The 23193-nt window shown below is 37.8% G+C and overlaps 1 protein-coding gene across 1 annotated transcript; it reads right to left on the minus strand.

Annotated features, from left to right (window-relative positions):
• Positions 1-19379: 19379 nt before the first annotated feature.
• Positions 19380-22022, minus strand: CXCL8 (C-X-C motif chemokine ligand 8). The gene is given in 4 exon segments (NM_001290920.1): positions 19380-19469; positions 19911-19994; positions 20268-20403; positions 21956-22022. Coding segments are annotated over 4 exon segments (306 nt in total). The 5' UTR covers positions 22020-22022; the 3' UTR covers positions 19380-19447.
• Positions 22023-23193: the final 1171 nt, after the last annotated feature.

Genomic DNA, 23193 nt, shown 5'->3' on the forward strand with positions numbered 1-23193 from the left:
GGAGTGGGTTGCCATTTCCTTCTCCAATGCATGAAAGTGAAAAGTGAAAGGGAAGTCGATCAGTCGTGTCTGACTCTTAGCGACCCCATGGGCTGCAGCCCACGAGGCTCCTTTGCGCCATGGGATTTTCCAGGCAAGAGTACTGGAGTGGGATGCCATTGCCTTCTCTGATAATGTTAATTAGGTGACTTGAAATGATTGATCAAATATATAGTCCTGTAAGGGTCTTTTCTGGTAGCTCATCTGGCAAAGAATCCGCCTGCAATGCAGGAGACCCCAGTTTGATTCCTGGGTTGGGAAGTTCTCCTGGAGAAGGGATAGGCTACTCACTCAGTATTCTTAGGCTTCCCTGGTGATTCAGATGGTAAAGAATCCACCTGCAATGCAGGAGGCTGGGGTTGGGAAGATCCCCTGAAGGAGGGCATGGCAACCAACTCTAGTATTCTTGCTTGGAGAATCCCCATGGACAGAGGAACCTGGTGGGCTACAGTTCATGGGGTCACAAAGAGTAAGACACAACTGAGCAACTAAACACAGCACAACACAGCACTGAGATCGATGATAGTAATAGTGAAACTCTAGATATGGGAAGAACAACAAAGTGGGACTGTTTCCTGAACCATAACAGACTAGGAAGACAGGCAGTCCAGAGAATTTTGGCTATAGTTAACAAGGCTTAGTGCAATAATAGCACACTGAGTCTCTATTAACGAAATCTTTGCCTGACCTGGGAATGAGCATTCCAGCACTGTGGGACAAATCGGGCACAAAATGCCTCCCAAACCTCAGTTGAAATTAAAACCAGAAAAGAAGGGTTGTAAAGTAAATAATATTGCCACCATCCAATTCTCTAAGAATCAAGTCACTAACCACTGTGGTCACTGACCTACAGTAATCCTGAAAGCAATTCATGGTGAAGATCAATATGAGGCACTTTGTGTTCTAGGAAAACTGGCAGAACAGGCCTTCAGACAGATATTTTTAGAAACAAGTATCCTGCATCTTTCCATACTAAAAACACTAAAACTATTAGCTAAGATGTTCCTTGCAAATGGCAGTAACTTTCTACCAATATATGAGCTTGATTGCATATACACCTTCATCAAAATCACATAAATAATAACATCCTTCTTATCTTTTCAGAACAGTTATCAGAGTTTCCTTAAAGATTGTCTCTGGATTAAAATCCTAAGGTTGGCTTAATAAAATTTTCCATTTCTATTTTAGATTGGCTATTGATTAAATTTTCATCAACAGAACCTTTCCTGCAACGCATATTTCTAAATAATAGATGCAATACCATTATTTGGGGCCTTAACATTTACATGAAAGGCATTGTACTGAACATATCAGTTTTTTAATTCAAAAGTCTCTTTTAATCCAAATTAATCCAAGTATTTAATAGATGGAGTAGTTACTCTGTATCATGGCACTGTTTATTAAGTTAACTATTGAGGGACAGTAGTTGTCTCCATGTTTTACTATTATGAGCAGTGTTTTATGAGCATTCTCATACATCATTTCTTATGTACATGGTTGAGAATTTCCTTAAGGCAGAAAGAAATGATAATACATATCTTCAGTTTCAATCCAATAGTGCCAAAGTGATTTCCAACATGATTCTGTGCATTTCCACTCCCTTCAGTGAGGAGTTGTCGTGTCTGACTCTTTGCAACCCCATGAACCATAGCCTGCCAGGCTCCTCTGTCCTTGGAATTCTCCAGGCAAGAATACTGGAGTGGGTAGCCGTTCTCTTCTCCAGAGGACCTTCCCAATCCAGGGATCAAACTCTGGTCTCCCACATTGCAGGCGGACTCTTTTACCATCTTAGCCACCAGCGAAGTCCACACTCCCTTCAGCCATGTCCAAGTTCTCATTTTCCCACATCCTCACCAAAAGTCAGTGTTACCAGATTTACCAATTTTGGACCACCTGATAGATATGAAATACTATCTTATTGCAGCTTAAATTTGTTTTTCTTTGATAACTAATGAAACTAAGTATGTGTTAAGTTTCTGTGAATTACCTATTCACATTCTTTTTTATTTTTCTATTGAATTGCTTGTCTTTGTCTTATTGATATACAGCATTTGTTCTATATTTCAGATAGTAATTGCAGAAGAATGAAACTTTTTTGAGACCATTTGCAAGCACCAGTTTCATTTTAACTTCAAGTGAATCTTAGTAGAAAAATTTTACAATTTGTTTCACTTCTCAAGACTTACTTACCTATTCTAATACACCTTGAAATATAGATGGCAGAAATGCTAAGTTAGACCCTTTCCTAGGAGAGGCAGATCTCTGACAGGTGACTTTGACTCTAGGATTCTGCAAAGACCTTACCAAACTTCCTTTGCCCAACACTACAGTCTAAAATGTTGCTAATTTTGTGTCTTTCTGGTGAATAAAATGAATAGAATAATAGTTAACTTCCATTCTTCCTCCGGTTCTTTGCAGGCATTGATGAATAAGATGACTATTTCCTAAAGCAGTGCTTTAAGTGACAGATCAGTGATACAAATTTTAGCAACTTACAGTAACCTGAATGCATTCTTTGGAAATGATCTGCTAAGGTAATTCCTTGCACTTATTGTCATAGCTACCACACCCAAGGTGGCAGAAGTGCTATATTCTTCTACTCTTTTGCCCTGAGGTTTGCCAAGATAAGAGCCTCTTCCAGGTGGTTTCCAGTTCTATTGGCTTTGCAAAGATGAGTGGCTTCTCTCTCCTCTTCTTTCTACCCTTTCTAATTGTTTTTGCTATCCCGGAGTATAGAAAATGGCAACCCACTCCAGTATTCTTACCCGGAGAATCCTGTGGACAGAGAAGCCTGGTTGGCTATAGTCCAGGGGGTTGCAATCATCTCAGCCTCTGTTGTCCCCTTCTCCTCCTGCCTTCAGTCTTTCCCAGCATCAGGGTCTTTTCAAATGAGTCAGTTATTCATATCAGGTGGCCAGAGTATTGGAGTTTCAGCTTCAACATCAATCCTTCCAAAGAATATTCAGGACTGATTTTCTTTAGGATGGACTGGTTGAATCTCCTTGCAGTCCAAAGACTCTCAAGAGTCTTCTCCAACATCACAGTTCAAAACCATCAATTCTTTGGTGCTCAGCTTTCTTTATAGTCCAACTCTCACATCCATACATGACTACTAGAAAAACCATAGCCTTGACCAGAAAGACCTTTGTTGGCAAAGTAAAGTCCCTGCTTTTTAATATGCTGTCTAGGTTGGTCATAACTTTCCTTCCAAGGAGTAAGTGTCTTAATTTCATGGCTGCAGTCACCATCTGCAGTGGATTTTGGAGCCCCAAAAAATAAAGTCTGCCACTGTTTCCACTGTTTCCCCATCTATTTGCCATGAAGTGATGGGACCAGATGTCATGATCTTAGTTTTCTGAATGTTGAGTTTTAAGCCAACATTTTAAGTTTTTCACTCTCTTCTTTCACTTTCATCAAGAGGCTCTTTAGTTCTTCTCTGCTTTCTGCCATAAGGGTAATGTTATCTGCCTATCTGAGGTTATTGATATTTCTTCCTGCAATCTTGATTTCAGCTTGTGCTTCATCCAGCCCAGCATTTTTCATGATGTACTCCGTATATAAGTTAAATAAGCAGGGTGACAATATACAGCCTTGACATACTCTTTTCCTGATTTGGAACCAGTCTGTTGTTCCATGTTCAGTTCTCACTGCTACTTTCTGACCTGCATACAGATTTCTCAAGAGGCAGGTAAGGTGGTCTGGTATTCCCACCTCTTTGAGAATTTTCTATAGTTTTTTGTGATCCACACAGTCAAAGGCTTTGGCATAGTAAATAAAGCAGAAATCGATGTTTTTCTGGAACTCTCTTGCTTTTTTGATAATCCAGCAAATGTTGGCAATTTGATCTCTGGTTCCTCTGCCTATTCTAAAACCAGCTTGAACATCTGGAAGTTCACGGTTCACATACTATTGAAGTCTGGCTTAGAGAATTTTGAGCATTACTTTATTAGCATGTGAGGTGAGAGCGATTGCGCAGTAGTTTGAGCATTCTTTGACACTGCCTTTCTTTAGGATTAGAATGAAAACTGACTTTTTCCAGTCTTGTGGCCACTGATGAGTTTTCCAAATTTGCTGGCATATTGAGTGCAGCACTTTCACAGCATCATCTTTTAGGGTTTGAAATAGCTCCACTGGAATTACATCACCTCCACTAGCTTTGTTCCTAGTGATGCTTCCTAAGGCCAACTTGACTTCACATTCCAGGATGTCTGGCTCTACATGAGTGATCATACCATCATGATTATCTGGGTCATGAAGACCTTTTTTGTATAGTTCTTCTGTGTATTCTTGCCACCTCTTCTTAATATCTTCTGCTTCTGATAGGTCCATACCATTTCTGTCCTTTACTGAGGACGTTTGACTGTATTTATGGCAAATAACAGTAGCTGTAGCTACTTTCTACCCAATACTTCCTAAGAAAAGAATTGCATCTTACTCACTCGGAGAAGGCAATGACACCCCACTCCAGTTCTCTTGCCTGGAAAATCCCATGGACGGAGGAGCCTGGTGGGCTGCAGTCCATGGGGTCGCTAAGAGTCGGACACGACTGAGCGACTTCACTTTCACTTTCACTTTCATGCATTGGAGAAGTAAATGGCAACCTACTCCAGTGTTCTTGCCTGGAGAATCCCAGGGATGGGGGATCCTGGTGAGCTGCCATCTATGGGGTCTCACAGAGTCAGACACAACTGAAGTGACTTAGCAGCAGCAGCAGCACTCATAAATAAGATTACCTGAAGTTTCCAGCACAGAGATTAATAATAGATGTTTGATAATGAATTCTTGTGAAAATGATTTGAGTGAGTTTAATAAGATCTTGTGATGTAATGAAGAGACAGGATTGACTTAGGGACCAAAAGACCTAAATTCAAATCTTGGTTTGAGGTAAACTTCAGCAAGTTTCTTAGACTTTCTAAATTTTAGTCTTATCAATTGAAAAATGGTATTTTATTACCTTTTCAAAGTGTTGTATTAGAATGAGATCATAAATTTACCAATTAGATAACAGGTCTTTGAATGTAACACATGTGCTTAATTTACATTTTATTGTGAGGACTGCAAAGATTGTAAGCCTGTTACACTAAAATTCCATAGGGTAAGGACTATCTTTCTTATATTTTGAACAATCATTTTGCTTAATGCTGTATGGACCCAGGGCCCCTGTGAAAAGAGGTTCCATGGAAACTTAATGTGAAGTTTTCATTATAGTTTTCAGTATATCTATATACAACTTTTAGTGGCCATACTCTTATCTCTGAGTAGTGAAGTAACTAATAAATACACATGGTTCTTTTTCAATATAAAATGAAACACAATTACTATCTTTAGAAGAATAAATAGTTATTTATACTGAAAGTAAGGAAGTATTTTATTAAAAACAATTTTATCACTAACTTTTGCAATAATACAGTGCTTGCAAAAAATATCTGGCATTATTTGCTCACTATTTTCATAGAAATTCAGAATTCAGAAATAACTTTACTGTTGCCATTAGCAGTACATCCTCTCAGTAGCTACGACCTCTTTAAGCTTCAAGAGGAAAAGCTCAGCACTGCAGAATCCTGGGAAGTTTTAAGGGCCTCATGATGACTATTGCAACGTAGACTTAAGAATAGGTTCATTCTAAGCCCAACTCAAAACTGTAAATGCTTTTCAAATCTTTATATAGGTTAATACCCATTTTTCTGTGGCTTTTTTTTAATACTCTATTCACAACTGAGCTTCCCTTGTGGCTCAGCTGGTAAAGAATCTGCCTGCAAGGTGGAAGACCTGGGTTTGATCCCTGGGTTGGGAAGATCCCCTGGAGAAGGGAAAGATCACCCACTCCAGTATTCTGGCCTGGAGAAATCCATGCACTGTATAGTCCTTGGGGTTGCAAAGGGTTGGACACGACTGAGCAACTTTCTCCTTGTGTTTGTGGCTCCTGCCAACTTATGTTTATTTATTTCTTCGCAGCCAGTGATTCTTGGGAGGGGAATTTCAGGAGAGACTGAGCCACTCAGAGAGCTCATTTAGTAATTCAACATTTTTCTTATGAGTGCTTGGACTTTGTATCATATAACAACTACTCATGAGTAAGAAAACAATCCCCACATGGATCCAGGTATTCTTTGCATTTTGACTCTCGAGATTTTGCTTCTTCATAAAAGTGTATTTCCCTTAAAGTCTAGAACATCAGATAATTCAAATCCTTCAAATCAAATTGGGGACAGATCTAATATCACAAAAGTTATAACACATATGATACCAAAGGCACAAACAACAAAATAAAAAAAGAGGTAATTGGACTTCATCAAAATTAAACACTTGAGCATCTAAGAACACTATTAACAGAGTGAAAAAGAAGCCCATGGAATTGAGAGAAAATATTTGCAAATCATATATCTGATAAGGATTTAATATCTAGGTTTTATACAGAACTCCTACCTCTCAACAACAATTAAAAAAAAAAACTCAATTTAAAAATAAGCAAAGGACTTAGACATTTCTCAAAGAAGATATATAGATGGCCAATAATCACAGGTAAAGATACTCAATATCATTGTTAGGGAAATTGAAATCAAAATCAACCTGAGATATCCTTTCAAACTGATGAAGCTGGCTACAGAAAGAAGAGGGGAAAGAAAGAAAAAAAGGAAGGAAGGAAGGGAAGGTAAAGGAAAGAAAAGGAGAGAGAGAGAGGAGAAAGGAAAAGAGGGGGAAAGGGATAAAATAAGAAAGGAAAGGAGGGGTGAAGGAAAAGAAATTATGGATTGGTGAGAATTTGGAGAAATTGAAATCCTATGCATTGCTGGTGGGAAGGTAAAATGGTGCCACTATGGGGAAAAGCTGTTGGGTGTTTCCTCAAAAGACAGAATTATCCTTTGATCCATAAATTCCACTTTTAGGTATATTCCCCAAAAAATTGAAGGCAGGAACTCGAACAGGTATTTGTACACCAACACTCATATTATTATTCACAATTCACATTCATAGCATTATTCACAATAGCCAAAAGGAGGATGTGACCCAATGTCCATCTATAGATAAATGTTTGAACAAAATGTATGTACATACAATGGAATATTATTCAGTCTTAAAAAGATAAGAAATTTTGACACATGGTACAACAGAGATGAACCTGTGGATATAGTGCTAAGTTACATAAGCCAGTCACAAAGGGCAGATATTGTATGATTCCACTGATGGTAAGCACCTAAAGTAGTCCAATTCATAGCAGTGGAAAAGTTGAATGATGGCTACCAGAGGCTGGAGGAGAAGGGCAAACGGAGAGTTACTGTCTAATGGGTACAGAGTTTCAATCTGGGAAGATGAAATTATCCTAGTGATTATAGTGGTGATGGTTTCACAATAACATGAACACACTTAATGCCACTGAACTGTAAACCTGAAAATCATTAAGATGGTATACTGTGTTATATTTTATCATAATAAAAGGTAAGTTTTAACACAATTGGTAACACAGGTGACCCTTGATGGATAAATGACAGATAAATAACAGAGTAGATAGATAGATATGGGACTTTTAGAATTATTTAGAAATGTCCTAACTCGAATAAAAAGGGTAGTAAACACATATAGGGCAGCTCTGAATTTGAATTTCTGTTCTGTAAATTGTGGAATACAATACAGCTTATCCAAACTCCATTAACTATTCCTCACCTATGTCTACTCAACATAGAATCAGACTATCTCAGACTGTCTCTGTCTTGGGCTGTCATGTTCTTTGTTTTTAGGGTCCAATTAAAAACAAATTGAAAGTTATGTTATAATTAAGCTGGAGGATGTTCTGAACAGTCAGAGGTAGACACGATACAAGGGGAAAGTTAGGGAGGTACCTAGAAATTCAATCTCAGTTAATACATCTAAAGAACAAGTGGGGGAATGTACTTAAGAGGAAAAGGAAATGACCAGAAGCTGAGGTTGCCAACAGAATGCAAGGCAACAGAATATGTGGTTCAAGAAAAGTGGTTTGTTGGTTTGTTGCTTATATTTTTATTCATCCTTCCAGTATTAACTTAAAAGCTTGGAGAAATTGAAGCTCAGGCTTATGGCACTCTTAGAGCCACTTATAGGTAGCTGGGGAAAATACAGCAGAAAGGAGGCAGTCACTAACACTTTATTCTCTTAATTTCTTCAGTCCTTGCCTCTGGGCTTCCCAAGAGGTGCAGTAGTGAAGAATCTGCTTGCCAGTGGAGCAGACTCAAGAGACATGAGTTCGATCCCTGGGTCAGGAAGATCCCCTGGAGAAGGAAATGTCAACCCACTCCAGTATTCTTGCCTGGAAAATCCCATGGACAGGGCAGAGGAACCTGGAGGGCTCCAGTCCATGGAGTCACAAGGAGTCAGACATAACTGAGCAACTGAGCACAAGCTTTGCTTCTATTTTGTTACATTTCTTTTTATTAATAATTGGGCATAGGGTAGAAGTGAAGAATAATTTGACTTTTAAATCATGTTTATTGAAAAGCATTTTATTTGTATTTTTCAACTTTCTTCACCATTCCAGATACAAAGAAACAAAAACACTGTTAACTGATCCAGCATTAATTATTCAATCTGAATCTAAGGCAAGTAGGCTTGAATGGAACCTTGGAATTAATTAAAGAAGGAAAGCCTGCAATGGAATTGATTAAAGAAGAAATACCTGTAGTGCCAGATTTAACTATCAGATAAAAACATTCCTTTGAGCAATTAGTTTTTATCAGTCAATTCTGCAGTCCAAACTGCCAGCCAAAAATGTTTCACTTGGCAAGTTCTGTGTTTAAAGATGATTTTAATTATTATGACTCCAGGCAGACCATGTGTTTTTCAGTTCACCACAATTCCTATAACCTCTTACTGATGGTACTGGGCTATTACACACATTTTCTAATGTATTTCAGATATGGCAGGTTCTCAAAACATAGCTTTCTTCAGTAACAGACTTCAAGGAAGAGAAGACGCAACCATATAGATCTGGTTAATGGTCAGGTTAGCTCCATCATTGCGTAAGGGACATGATTCCCACACACCAGCTTCAAAGCCCAAGTTCCAGGTTCATTTTTTATTAGTAGAGAACTACAATTTACTACATGCTGTAGGTTTTTTATTTCTTTACTTTTGGTTCCCTTCTCCCCACTTACTTTGTTTAAGCATTTTTAAAGAAGAGTTTTAGATTTACAGAAAAATTGAAAAGATATTACAGAGTTTTTCATTTCCCATATATCCCATACTGTTTCCACTATTATTAACACCTTTATGTTAGTAGGATACATTTGTTACAATTAATGAGCCAATATGGATACATTATTGTTATGAACTGAATGGACTCCCCAAAATTCATATGCTGAAATCTTAATCCCCCAGTGAAACATTATTAAGAGGTGGTGCCTTAGGGAGAAAAATAGGTGTCAGAGTAGAAGCCTCTAGAATGGGGGTTAAGATTACCCTCATGAAAAGAGCTTGCTCAGGCTCTTTGCTTCCTGCCATGTGAGAATACAAACAAAAGTAGTCAGACTGCAAAGAGAAGGAAGGTCCTCACTAGAACCCCATCATGCTGCCCAGATTTCTAGCCCCTAGAACGGTCAGAAATAAATGTTTGTTTTTTATAAACTACCAAATCCATGGTACTCTCTTATAGCAGCCTGAACTAAGACAATTAATATTAACCAAAGTCTATACTTTACTCATGCTTTCATAGATTTATTTTACCGAATGTCCTTTTATGTTCTAGGATCAATCCAGGAAACATTACATTTAGCTGTCATGTCTTCCTAGGCTCCCCTTAGATGTAACAGTTTCTCAGAATTTCCTTTATGATGACCTTGATAGCTTTGAGGAGCACTAATCAAGTATTCTGTGGAATGCTTCTCTGTCAGAATTGTCTGTTTTTCTCATAATTAGATAGAGTTCAGGGGGTTTTCGGAGGAAGACCACAGAAGTAAAGTGCCATTTTCCCTACACCACTGCATTTTATCAATATGCTTTATCACTGTTGCTGTTGACTTTGGTTGACGTGGTACTTTTAGATTACTCTACTCTAAACTTATTCTTTTTCCCCGCCTTTCATGTTGCATTTTTGAAACCAAGTCACTATGTGCTGATAACGCTTCAGAAAATCATAGTTATTTATCACCTCCTTGGGGAAGAAATGTCTATATAAATTCTTTGGAATTCGTCACGAGAGGTTTGTCTCCTCCATTTTTTATTTACTCAACCATTTATAACAGTATGGACTCATGAATAGTTGCTTTATGCTTGGGGTTATAATATACCACTTAATTTTGTTCTCAGTTTGCTCTGGTTTGATCATTGTTCCAGCTGTCAGTTGGCTCCTGTTACCTTTTGACATAGCTTTATCAGATATTTTTTTTTTTGGAGAAAGGCATTGCCTTATTCTCTGATGCTAGAAGATGCTCAAGGCTCATCTTGTATACTTCCTTTCCAGGCCTATGAGCAAGGACCTTTGGTCCATTGTATTGGGAAATGGTTTTAGTAACCAAGATCTCAGTGTTCAGTTGCTGTTACTAGAGCATCAGTGCTTCTAGATTCTTTCAGCCAATAAAGGAAGGAAACGTGTTTACTAACCCATCTGTGTACACATAACTGTAAGTTCTTCTATATGTAGCCACCTGTATCTATAATATATTAAGTTAAACATGAATTCATACTGATTTCTCCAACTTTAATTCATTACTACACGGATGATGTTATTCTCTTCCTTTTAGCTTATCTGAAAATTTCCACTGTAACAGTGAGGAACCTGGCTCCCATTATCAGTCATCCATTAACTTAACTATTCAAGTAAATTGTTCAGGTACCAATGTAACAGTATCAGAACTGTCAATCCATACCCTCTCTGACCATGGATATTTTCAGATGTCAAAATTTCAAAAGCTAAATCTGGAGAAACTGATGTATTATATCATGCATAAAGGATTAGTCCCTCAGTTGTGTTCAGTTCTTTGCAACCCCACGTACTGTAGCCTGACAGGCTCCTCTGTCCATGCGATTCTTCAGGCAAGAATATTAGAGTGGGTTGCCATGCCCTCCTCCAGGGGATCTTCCCAACTCGGGGATCATACCTGTGTCTCCCATATTGCAGGCATATTCCTTACCATCTGAGCCACCAGAGAAGCCCATATTATAAAAATGGGCTTATAAAGCAAGTATAAAAATGGTATAGTATAATAAATATTCAGGATTGATTCCTTTAGGATTGACTGGTTCGATCTCCTTGCAGTCCAAGGGACTGTCAAGAGCCTTTCTAATACCACAGTTCAAAAGCACCAATTCTTGGGCACCCACCTTTCTTCATGGTCCAACTCTCACATCCATACATGACTACTGGAAATACCATAACTTTAACTGTACGGACTTTGTTGGCAAAGTAATGTCTCTGCTTTTTAATATGCTGTCTAGGTTTGTCATAGCTTTTGAGACAAAACAAAAAAGAATTGTATTCAGCTGGGAAAATGAAAAAAATTCCTTCAGAAATAAAATATAGTGCTAAACAAGGAACAAGGAGAAGTCTTTTCATATTAGCACAGGGGCCTCACTCAAGCTTTACAGGAGGATTTTGTAACCATGAGATTTTTTTAAAAAATCGAAGTATATAATTTGATGGAAGGAAAGCTATGACAAACCTAGACAGAGTATTAAAAAGCAGGGACATCATTGTTGACAAAGGTCCATCTAGTCAAAGCTACGGTTTCTCCAGTATCTATTTATGGTCGATTCTAAAGGAAATCAATCCTGAATATTCATTGGAAGGACTGATGTTGAAGTTTGGATACTTTGGCCACCTGATGCAAAGAGCTGATTCATCCATTGGAAAAGACCCTGATGTTGGGAAAGATTGAAGGCAGGAGAAGAAGGGAATGACAGAGAAGAGGTTGTTGGATGGCATCACCGACTCAGTGGACATGGGTCTGAGCAAGCTCCAGGAGATGGTGAAGAATAGGGAAGCCAGGAGTGCATGGGGTCGCAAAGAGTCAGACACAACTGAGTGACTGAACAATAATAAATGTACAACCATAAGAGTTGGACCATAAAGAAGGCTGAGCACTGAAGAAGTGATGCTTTAGAATTATGGTACTGGAGAAGACTCTTGAGAGTCCCTTGACAGCAAGGAGATCAAACCAGTCAATTATGAAAGAAATAAACCCTAAATATTCATTGAAAGGACTGTTGCTAAAGCTCTAATACTTTGGCGCCAAAAACCCAACTCACTGGGAAAGACTGATGCTGGGAATTATTGAAGGCAAAAGGAGAATTGGGTAGCAGAGGATGAGATGATTAAAGAGCATCACTGACTCAATGGATATGAATTTGAGCAAACTTTGGGAGATAGTGGAGGACAGATGAGCCTGGCATGCTGTAGTCACGAGATCATGAAGAGTTGGACAAGACTTAGCAAGTGAATAACAAAAATATAATTGTAAATAGAAGGAGTAATCAGATCAGATCAGTCGCTCAGTCGTGTCCGACTCTTTGCGACCCCATGAATCGCAGCACGCCAGGCCTCCCTGTCCATCACCAACTCCCGGAGTTCACTGAGACTCACGTCCATCGAGTCAGAATAATAACATTTCACTTAAAAACATTTTGTAACAAGCTGTTTACTGACATGGCTGGCATATACTAGAGAAGAATGAAACAAGTGTGGATAGTTGATGGGGGGATGATTCACATGCCATGATGAGGTTGTTAGAGATCTCTAAAATGAGAAGAAAACATGGGCTTCCCTGGTGGCTCAGATGGTAAAGAATCTGCCTGCAATGCAGGAGTCCTGGGTTCGATCCCTGAGTCAGGAAGATCCACTGAAGAAGGGCATGGCAATGCACTCCAGTATTCTTGCCTGGAGAATCCTATGGACAGAGGAGCCTGGCAGGCTATAGTACATAGGGCTGCGAAGAGTCAGACATGACTGAGTAACTAACACACAAAGGATTCCTGTATGGGGGCATGGTGAATACCTGTGGAAGCATAAGGAAGTAAATCTAGAAAGTAAGTAAATCTAAATCTATGTTTAGAATGTTTTCCCATAAACTTGTTATTTAGGGAAACACTGAAAATGTAAATGTGAAGGTATTTTTAAAAGCATGGGATGAATGCCAGATGATTAATTTAGGATGCAGACAGTGGAAACGATCAAATCAGAACATGTTTAAGATGTGAGCTAAACCATGCCCTATGAAATAGAATCACAAGACACATTAAAAGCTTATCTTTAGCACTAGTACCACGATCTTTTACAAACCTATTGGAATATTCCTCTAGATAAAATCTGAAGAAAACTTTGAGTGGAAGTATCTATGAATGCTTCCCAATTTTACATGTTATGATTTTAAGTCCATCTATCATTTTAACCATATAAGGTTTAAAAGTCTTGAAACAATAACATTTATCCAACATGATTTTTATTTATGGAAATGCAAAGAGTATATAAAACTATCTTTCTCTGCTCATCAGGAGTTGGGTTCTTTGACCCTTAGGTAATCTTTTGGAGAATTTCTGGTTGCTCCATCTGTAATTCTTGCGGGAAGTAATAAGCCTACTATTTACTCTGTTACATGGGAAAATTCCCCATTTGTTGTCTGATCTCTGCTCTGCAAATTCAGCAGATGGTTACCAAACTTGGGGTAATTGCTGTCTGACCATTTTTTGAAGTGGGTAATGGAGAAATCACTATCTAAGCTTTTTTTCGTTATTGTAGGGTTAATACAATCTTAGGCAATTTTTAAAGTTATGTTACTACCACAAACAAAAATCAAAACATTAAGTTTTGCATCCTTTCTTCTGAAGTTTTCAAACATAGCCTGGATGCAAAATAGACATTTTACAGTATCTAATAGTTATCTAATTACTTACTAAAACCTTGAATGAAAAATTTTGCTTAGGTGACTTCAAACTATGAATCTATTTTCTAATGCAAAAAAGGGCAATTATGAAAATTACTTGATTTGCAGGTTGGATGTACAATATATGTGTTACAGTATTTTGCACTTAATTCAGTGTTAAGGTGAACACTTTATCTCTCCATATTTTTTTAATTGTGTGTACCTCTGTATTTACATTTGTATTTCTTACTTGGAAAATCTTGATTTGTAATTTCTAATCCACACACATGGATTAAATGCATGGGATATTTTTTTTTCTAACTTTGCAAAATATTTTTTGTGAGTATACCATACAGAGTAAAGGTGTATAACTATGTAAAATAACAAAAAATAAAAGGAACAATCTTGTGCTTATCAGCCAGGTTAACAAACAGAACATTACTAATATTTTTGAAGACTACAGTATGGGCTCCCTGGTGGCTCAGAGGTTAAAACGTCTGCCTGGAATACGGGAGACCCGGGTTCGATCCCTAGGTCGGGAAGATCCCTGGAGAAGGAAATGGCAACCCATTCCAGTACTCTTGCCTGGAGAATCCCATGGACTGAGGAGCTAGGTGGGCTGCAGTCCATGGGGTCTTTAAGGGTCGGGTAGGACATGAGTCAGCGACTTCACTTTCACTTTTCACTTCCATGCATCGGAGAGGGAAATGGCAACCCGCTCCCATGTTCTTGCCTGGGGAATCCCAAGGACGGGGGAGCTTGGTGGGCTTCAGTCTATGGGGTCGCAGAGTCTGACACAACTGAAGCAACTTAGCAGCAGCAGCAGCAGCAGCTTACCATTTAAAATGAAGGTAATGGAATCCATTAGAATTTTTCAGTTCCATATCTTAGCCCTTTAGACCTTTCCATAGTCCATTTAGCACAGCTTTATCCGTTAAAATTTGTTCTGTTTCATGCCAAAATCCACTCACCCCCAAATTCTTGCACTTCTCAAATCACACAAATTACTTCTCCCTTGTCTTCTAGACCAGTCTTCCCACATAGTCTTCTTCCCTTTGTGTGGCTAACCCCTACTCATCTTTCAGATTTTAGATTTTCTCAGGAAAGACTACTTAGGTTAGATAACTCCTTGCTACCTGCTTCTGAAAGAATCCTATATCTCTCCCATCATTTTATTAAAATAATTTGTTATCTGTTATATTCACTATGTATGAGATCCACAAGATGACTACAAAGGTGGGTAGGACAAGGGAGTTCTAAAAATCCAATTGGGGTCTGAAGAGAAGAGTACTGGACATGAAATTTAAGCAGAACTCTGAGGAAGAAGAGGCCCCACAGCAGGGCTGGTAAAGATCAACAGGCAGGGAGAGTTTACTTCCAGAGGGAAACCGTGTTTCTAAGAACAGAAACTACAGGCATTGAATTTTCAGTTCCTTCCAGCTTGTGCATCACTCTCAAAAATTCTATATACACGGAATCTAGAAAAATGGTACAGAAGAATTTATTTACAAGGCAGCAGTGGAGAAACAGACATGGAGAACAAACTCATGGACATGGGGAGAGGGGAGGAAAGGGTGAGATGTGTGCAAAGAGTAACATGGAAACTTAGAATACCATATGTAAAATAGATAGCCAAGGAGAATTTGCTGTATGGCTCAAGAAACTCAAACAGGGGCTCTGACCAACCTATAGGGGTGAGATGGGGAGGGAGATGGGAGGGAAGTTCAAAAGGGAGGGGATATGTGTATACCTATGGCTGATTCATGTTGAGGTTTGACAGAAAACAGAAAAATTCTGTAAGGCAATTATCCTTCAATAAAAAATTAATTAACTAAAAACATTCTATTATGCTGCATACTTTTGTGTTAATGTGGCTTGGGAATTAGAAAATAGAATGAGCTTTGCTCCACCGTGTTGATAATGTTGACTCAGAGAGAAAATGGCAGTTGCATGTATCTAGGGTGATTGAAAGGAGCTAAACAACATAGGAAAATTGGACTTCAATATGAACTAACAAATGAAAAATTAATAGAGGAATTTTCCTCACCCTAAAATGTGTAGCTTTTCTATAATTAAAAAAAAAAAGTGGACTTAAGATAACCACATCAATAGTAAATGTGCTTAGTTCAGTTCAGTCACTCAGCCATGCCTGCCTCTTTGTGACCCCATGGACTGCAACACCCCAGGCCTCCCTGTCCATCATCAACTCCTGGAGTTTACTCAAACTCATGCTCATTGAGCTGGTGATGCCATCCAACCATTTCATCCTCTGTTATACTCTTCTCCTTCTGCCTTCATTCTTTCCCAGCATCAGGGTCTTTTCAAATGAGTCAGCTCTTCTCATCAGGTGGCCAAAGTATTGGAATTTCAGCTTCAATATCAGTCCTTCCAATGAACACCCAGGACTGATCTCCTTTAGGATGGACTGGTTGGATCTCCTTGCAGTCCAAGGGACTCTCAAGAGTCTTCTCCAACACCACAGTTCAAAAGCATCAATTCTTCAGCGCTCAGCTTTCTTTATAGTCCAACTCTCACATCCATACATGACTACTGAAAAAAAAACCATAGCCTTGACTAGACAGACCTTTGTTGGCAAAGAAATGTCTCTGCTTTTTAATATGCTGTCTAGGTTGGTCATAACTTTCCTTCCAAGGAGTAAGTGTCTTAATTTCATGGCTGCAGTCACCATCTGCAGTGATTTTGGAGCCCAAGATAAAGTCTCTCACTCTTTCCCCATCTATTTGCCAAGAAGTGATGGGACTGGATGCCATGATCTTAGTTTTCTGAATGTTGAGCTTTAAGACAACTTTTTCACTCTCCTCTTTCACTTTCATCAAGGGCTCTTTAGTTCCTCTTCACTTTCTGCCATAAGGGTGGTGTCATCTGCATATCTGAGGTTATTGATATTTCTCCTGGCAATCTTGATTCCAGCATGTGCTTCATCCAGCCCAGCATTTCTCATGATGTACTCTGCATAGAAGTTAAATAAGCAGGGTGGCAGTATATAGCCTTGACATACTCCTTCCCAAATTTGGAACCAGTCTGTTGTTCCATGTCCACTTCTAACTGTTGCTTCCTGACCTGCATATAGGTTTCTCAAGAGGCAGGTCAGGTGGTCTGGTATTCCCATCTCTTTCAGAATTTTCCACAATGTATTGTGATCCACACAGTCAAAGGCTTTGGCATAGTCAATAAAGCAGAAATAGATGTTTTTCTGGAACTCTCTTGCTTTTTCACTGATCCAACGGATGTTGGCAATTTGATCTCTGGTTCCCTCCTTTTCTAAATCCAGCTTGAACATCTGGAAGTTCATGGTTCACGTATTGTTGAAGCCTGGCTTGGAGAATTTTGAGCATTACTTTACTAGCGTGTGAGATGAGTGCAATTGTGTGGTAGTTTGGGCATTCTTTGGCATTGCCTTTCTTTGGTATTGAAATGAAAACTGACCTTTTCCAGTCCTGTGGCCACTGCTGAGTTTTCCAAATTTTCTGGCATATTGAGTGCAGCACTTTCACAGCATCATCTTTTAGGATTTGAAATAGCTCAACTGTAATTCCATCACCTCCACTAGCTTTGTTCGTAGTGATGCTTTCTAAGGCCCACTTGACTTCACATTCCAGGATGTCTGGCTCTAGTAAATGTGCTGGGAGTTGGATAAACATTAAAGTTCTAAGGTCCTTGTTTTTTGACTAGAAATGTAGAGTTAAGAATTGCCAAGTTGGACTTCTTAAAACTGATTGTTGTTTTTATTGTATAACTTCTGGGAAATTTTCAACCATTCACTTTAAATGTTGACCCTTTGCTCTCTCATCTGCTTGTAAAAATCCAACTGGACATCAATAAGTCTTTATCCCTGATTCTTCTATGTCTTTCTTTCCACTTTTCTAATTTACTACCTCTTTATAGCTCTTTGTATCTCTTTAAATTCCAGATAAAGTCTTTGGGTTTATTTCTGATCTCCAATTTTCTTTGCAGCTGTGTCTAGTCTGTTATAAAACTTATCGACTGAGTTTTATTTTGTTAGATTGTGGTTTTATTTTTAAGAGTTTTGTTTGTTTTCAAATATGCTCGGTCTTTAATTATATTTTAAATTTCTTTGTCTCATATGTATCAGTTTTCCTCAATTAGCTGAGAAGTGCTTTATAATGAGTGCCCTCTTCCTTCTTTCATTGAGTGTCCCGTTGTGTCAAGCTGTACAGACACCTAGGTTATCTGTTGAAAATCTGAAGTCACCTTCATTTAGTAAAATGGTATACAGTGGGAAGTTGAGAAAATTTCCATCATTCTATGGAAAAGACTACTGATTGTAATCTATCTCTGGAAAGGAGTTATGTTTATCTGCAAATATATTTCCCACATAATATATAAAATATTAAGGGTAAGTATTTATGTTTTTTAAATTGAAACATGATTTTTTAATATAAATGAATAAAGCAACAAATCTTAAAATTACCAAATAAAAATGAAGACAAACTCCTGATGACTCTGACAATGAATTTTATTTTAAATGTCTTATAGTTATATTCATATTTTCATACTATCAAAACCAGTAGAAAGAACTGTGAACATATAAAAGCATCTTAAAGTAAAAAATAAAGTTTATGTTCAAATACACAATAATTTAAAGTATGAGATTCTAATTGTTCAGAATAAATAAATAAATAATACAAAAAATTACTTAATTCATATTGCCTAGTAAATTTTTACAGATGTAGGAAAGATAGTCTCAGGATTCACATGATTCAACACATCATTGTGTAATAAGGGCAAGACTAGGCCAGGCATCTCAAAAGTAGGACTTCCAGTTCAATTAAAGTTTCAGATAAATAATTATGTATTTATATACTAAACGCTATCCATTGTTTATCTGAAAGAAAAATTGACTAAGAGTCCTTTCTGTTTGTGTCTTTTCATTTGCTAATCTGGTAACTATGATTACAATATAACAATCTTGATCAAAACATTACTTAATATATAAAATAAGTATAAATTTACTATCATCATTATACTATTTATCAACAATGCTTCTTTCCCATTTCTCCAAATTCATGCACAAACATTATTGTATTTGAGACTTAAATAAATATATAAATAGGTAAATAAGTTACACTTGAAAATAATTTACATGACCAAATAAAAGTTAAAGTGCTTCCACATGTCCTCACTACTCTGTGAGGTAAAAAGATGGCTGAGATTTTTTCTCCAGTTTAGGAATAAAGAAACCAAGGCGCAGTTGAACAGGCACTCGGGAATCCTGGCCAGCAGACTAGGGTTGCAAGATTAACAAAAACTGAGAACAAAAAAGCAGGATTTCCAGATCGATTGGAATTTACAGTATACAATGAATAATTTCTAAAATATAAGCGTGTCCTACATGGAACAATGTACATGCGACACTGAAAAAATATTCGTTTTACTTAATATTCAAATATAACTGGACATCCTGTATTTTATCTGACAACCCTACACCAGACCCACACAGTACATGAGGCACTGAAGTAGATTTGTTTTGAAGTTTCTTTGGCATCTTTACTGAGGAATTCTTGGAAGCAATGGAAAAAGGATTTGGGGTTGTTTTTTCTTTTTCATGGATCTTGCTTCTCAGCTCTGAAAATAAATAAAAGAAAACAAAAAGTTTAAAAATTAGCAATGTTCTAATAAGGAGAAAGGTATGGTTCCTAAAAATACACTTAATATAAAAATTAAGAGAATCTTAGATATTCATGTATTAGAAATGCTCTATATTTTCAGCTACAGATAGAGAGATCAGATAAGTTATCTAAACCAGAATATTTCTGAGATTTATAGGGAGCTCTACCAATGACAGAAGGCACAGGCATATACACACACTTCTCTGGACAAACTGAGATATATGATCTCCCAGTCACGAGTACAACAAACACACTATTGCTGCTATTTTTTTTTTTTAATCAAAGAAGCAACTACTTAAAAGAAAATAATTTTCAGCAGCAGCAGAAAATGTAAAGGCTGACTTTTGGAGTAAATGTCACAGGATAAATGAAGAATATAAATTCAAGAAAAATTTACCTCTTCACAAATACTTGCACAACCTTCTGCACCCACTTTTCCTTGGGGTTTAAGCAGACCTCTTTTCCATTGGTAAGCTTAACACTGAAATGAGAGAGATATGATTAAAATCAATATTTCATGGGCTTCAAACACCACCTTGCCATTCAAGTCATGGTTCCTTGAGTACAGGCATAAAATGGAAGTCCAAACTAATTTTTAGCTATTAGAGTCCCATATTAAATGCCATGGAGACAAAGAATTTTTCCTTTCTATTTTTCTCACTATGTATTCCCAGTACCTAGAACTTTGCTGGATTCTTCCACGTTTCAATTCTAGGCTGACTAAAGTAAAATAATCACTTTTGAAATTACTTACATGATTTCTGAATTTTCACAGTGTGGCCCACTCTCGATAACTCTCAATTCTTTGATAAATTTGGGGTGGAAAGGTGTGGAATGTGTTTTTATGCATTGGCATCGAAGTTCTGTACTCATCCTTGACAGAACTGCAGCTGTGGAAAAAAATTAAGAATTTATTTCATCCATAAGCACAGCTTGGCTTGCTTCATGCTTATTAATTCCAATGTGATCATTTGGTGAGTATCTGTTTGGTAAACATCACATCTTCAGCAAACTTATCCCTGAAATCGATGGCTGGATATTCTCTCAGGCTCTGACTTCAGTTTTTCTCTTTGTTTTAAAAAGAATCATTCCTAACAACATTGAATGGTATAAAGACTTAGAGTTGTCTTTGGAGAATGTTGACATCCTCATGGTACATTTTCTCCTCCTCAACACTGCATAATCCTCTGTGATACCACGGTGTTATTAATGGCAAGCAAACTGCTGCTGCTGCTAAGTCACTTCAGTCGTGTCCAATTCTGTGCGACCCAATAGAAGGCAGCCCACCAGGCTCCCCCATCCCTGGGATTCTCCAGGCAAGAACACTGGAGTGGGTTGCCATTTCCTTCTCCAATGCATGAAAGTGAAAAGTGAAAGTGAAAGTGAAGTCGTGCCTGACTCTTAGCGACCCCATGGACTGCAGCCCACCAGGCTCCTCCATCCATGGGATTTTCCAGGCAAGAGTACTGGAGTGGGGTGCCATTGCCTTCTCCGGGCAAGCAAACTAAGATTCACCAAAAGGGAAACTGCCTTCAGGAGGAATTAATAGAAATATATGTGAGTTACCCAGAGATTGTACTCTATCTTAATAAAATCCTTAACATTTAAAAACATATACATATGCCGTATACCATGTATAATGTTTATGGTATATGCCATAAACATCCTAAACTGTATTTCATAAGAGGGCTTAAAGACAGATTATAAACTTTATTGGGATCCCTCTTATGAAATATAGAATTCTCCAGGCCAGATTACTGGAGTGGGTAACTTTTTCCTTCTCCATGGGATCTTCCCAATCCAGGGATCAAACCCAGGTCTACCCACATTGTAGGCGGATTCTTTACCAGCTGAGCCACAAGGGAAGAGCAAAAATACTGGAATGGGTAGCCTGTCCCTTCTCCAGTGGATCTTCTTGACCCAGGAATAGAACCAGAGCCTCCTGCATTGCAGGTGGATTCTTTACCAACTGAGCTATCAGGGAAGCCCAAACATTCTTAACTGTATTTCTTAAGAGGGATCCCAATAAGGTTTATAATCTGTCTTTAGGCCAAAGAGCAATTGATAGTTGCCTGAAGCTCGTCAATTAAATAGTACATGGAGTAAAATAACCTGAGTTACCTTACTCAATATTAACAGATAATTTGGGTAAATGTGGCCTCCAATAAAATATACTGTAAATTATAGATTTATGTTAATTATTTGTATACTACAGAGTATGAATGATGATAGGAACAGAATGTTTATATAAATCAAACTTTCTAAATATATCGATACCACCTAAAAAATGAAAACTTCAATTTAACAGTAAATGACTGCAAAGATGGTTTTCTCTTGCTGAATAAAAAGGAGGCTTGTTATCCAGGCATGAAGGATAATCTTGCTATCTGAGCATCACATTTAGACACAGGAAACTTCTGTAGATTAGAAGGATGTGCTTACCTTCACACAGAGCTGCAGAGAGCAGGAAAGCTGCCAAGAGAGCAACAGCCAGCTTGGAAGTCATATTTGAACAAGAGGCTTTTTGTCAGGTTTCTTCTGGCTCTCGTTCTAGATGCTTGTGAGTTCTGCTGTCCCAGAGGACTTCTGTTGGGCAGAGAACTCCTGTGGCTTTTTATATCATCGTAAGAATAGGGAACAAGTGCACCATCATGCTTGCATCATGTCAGAGGAAATTCCACAATATGCAACCATCCGCCCTTTGAGAGCACATCTGAGTCATCTGACTCCTCTAGTGATTGGTTTCTTATCAAATTTTCTGTGTGACCCAAGCTTTCTTTGATCTTTCAAATAATTCTATTGCTTTTGTTTAAAACCATGTTTCTTTTAAAACATTTTAAAATATTTTTTTAATAGTCAAGTTTCTCAGTTTGATACATTATTGTCAATGGTAGTCCTTTTTATTTGAGAACTTTATCATGATCCCATCTGGCAGCTGTTGGAGTAAGGTCATTTGTGATTGTTCTTTTATGGCACCATCATTTCTTCAGGTAAATTATATGTGCTGTAATGATAGATAAGGCAACTTAGTCAACCACTTTTAATGGGGACACAATTTATAAGAAGTCCATTTCTAAGCATTTTGGAAAGTTGCCAGGAACAATTACTGCTCTCAAGGAGCATGTTACAACTTTTTCAAAAGATTTGGTTTTCTAATATGTGTTTAACAGAACAAAAGACAATATCTTTCACAAATATTTATCAGTTCCACAAATATTTATTGAATAACTTCTGAGTAATGTGGGAATCTGGAGACAAATAAGACTAAGTACTTGTTTTTAAAGTATATGGTCTATCGGAAGAAGAAAGCAATATAAGAACCAGGATATATTACAGAACAGACAAGTGGTACCAAGATATTTATTCCAACAAGAGCACAAGGGCAGAATTTTCCATAAGTATATAGAGCAGGGTATTGAAGTATGGAGGACTCTAACAGAGAAGGATGAAAGAGAACACCTTCAAGATAGGGACACTGTTGAAAGACTCTCAGGTGGTAAAACAAAGAATTGTTTATGTTCCAGGATGTGGTTCAAAAGGAGTTACTTGGTTGGGGTGGGATGAGGTGATGTATAATGGAAAGGTAAGCAGTATATGCTTAGTGGAAAGAGCATCTGGGTTTAAACCCGGGATCACCTACTTTTGTGTAGCTTTTAAACTTTCTGAGTTCCAGTTTCTGT

Source organism: Bubalus bubalis, chromosome 7 (genome assembly GCF_019923935.1).
Source record: "Bubalus bubalis isolate 160015118507 breed Murrah chromosome 7, NDDB_SH_1, whole genome shotgun sequence".
Classification (NCBI taxonomy): Eukaryota; Metazoa; Chordata; class Mammalia; order Artiodactyla; family Bovidae; genus Bubalus; species Bubalus bubalis.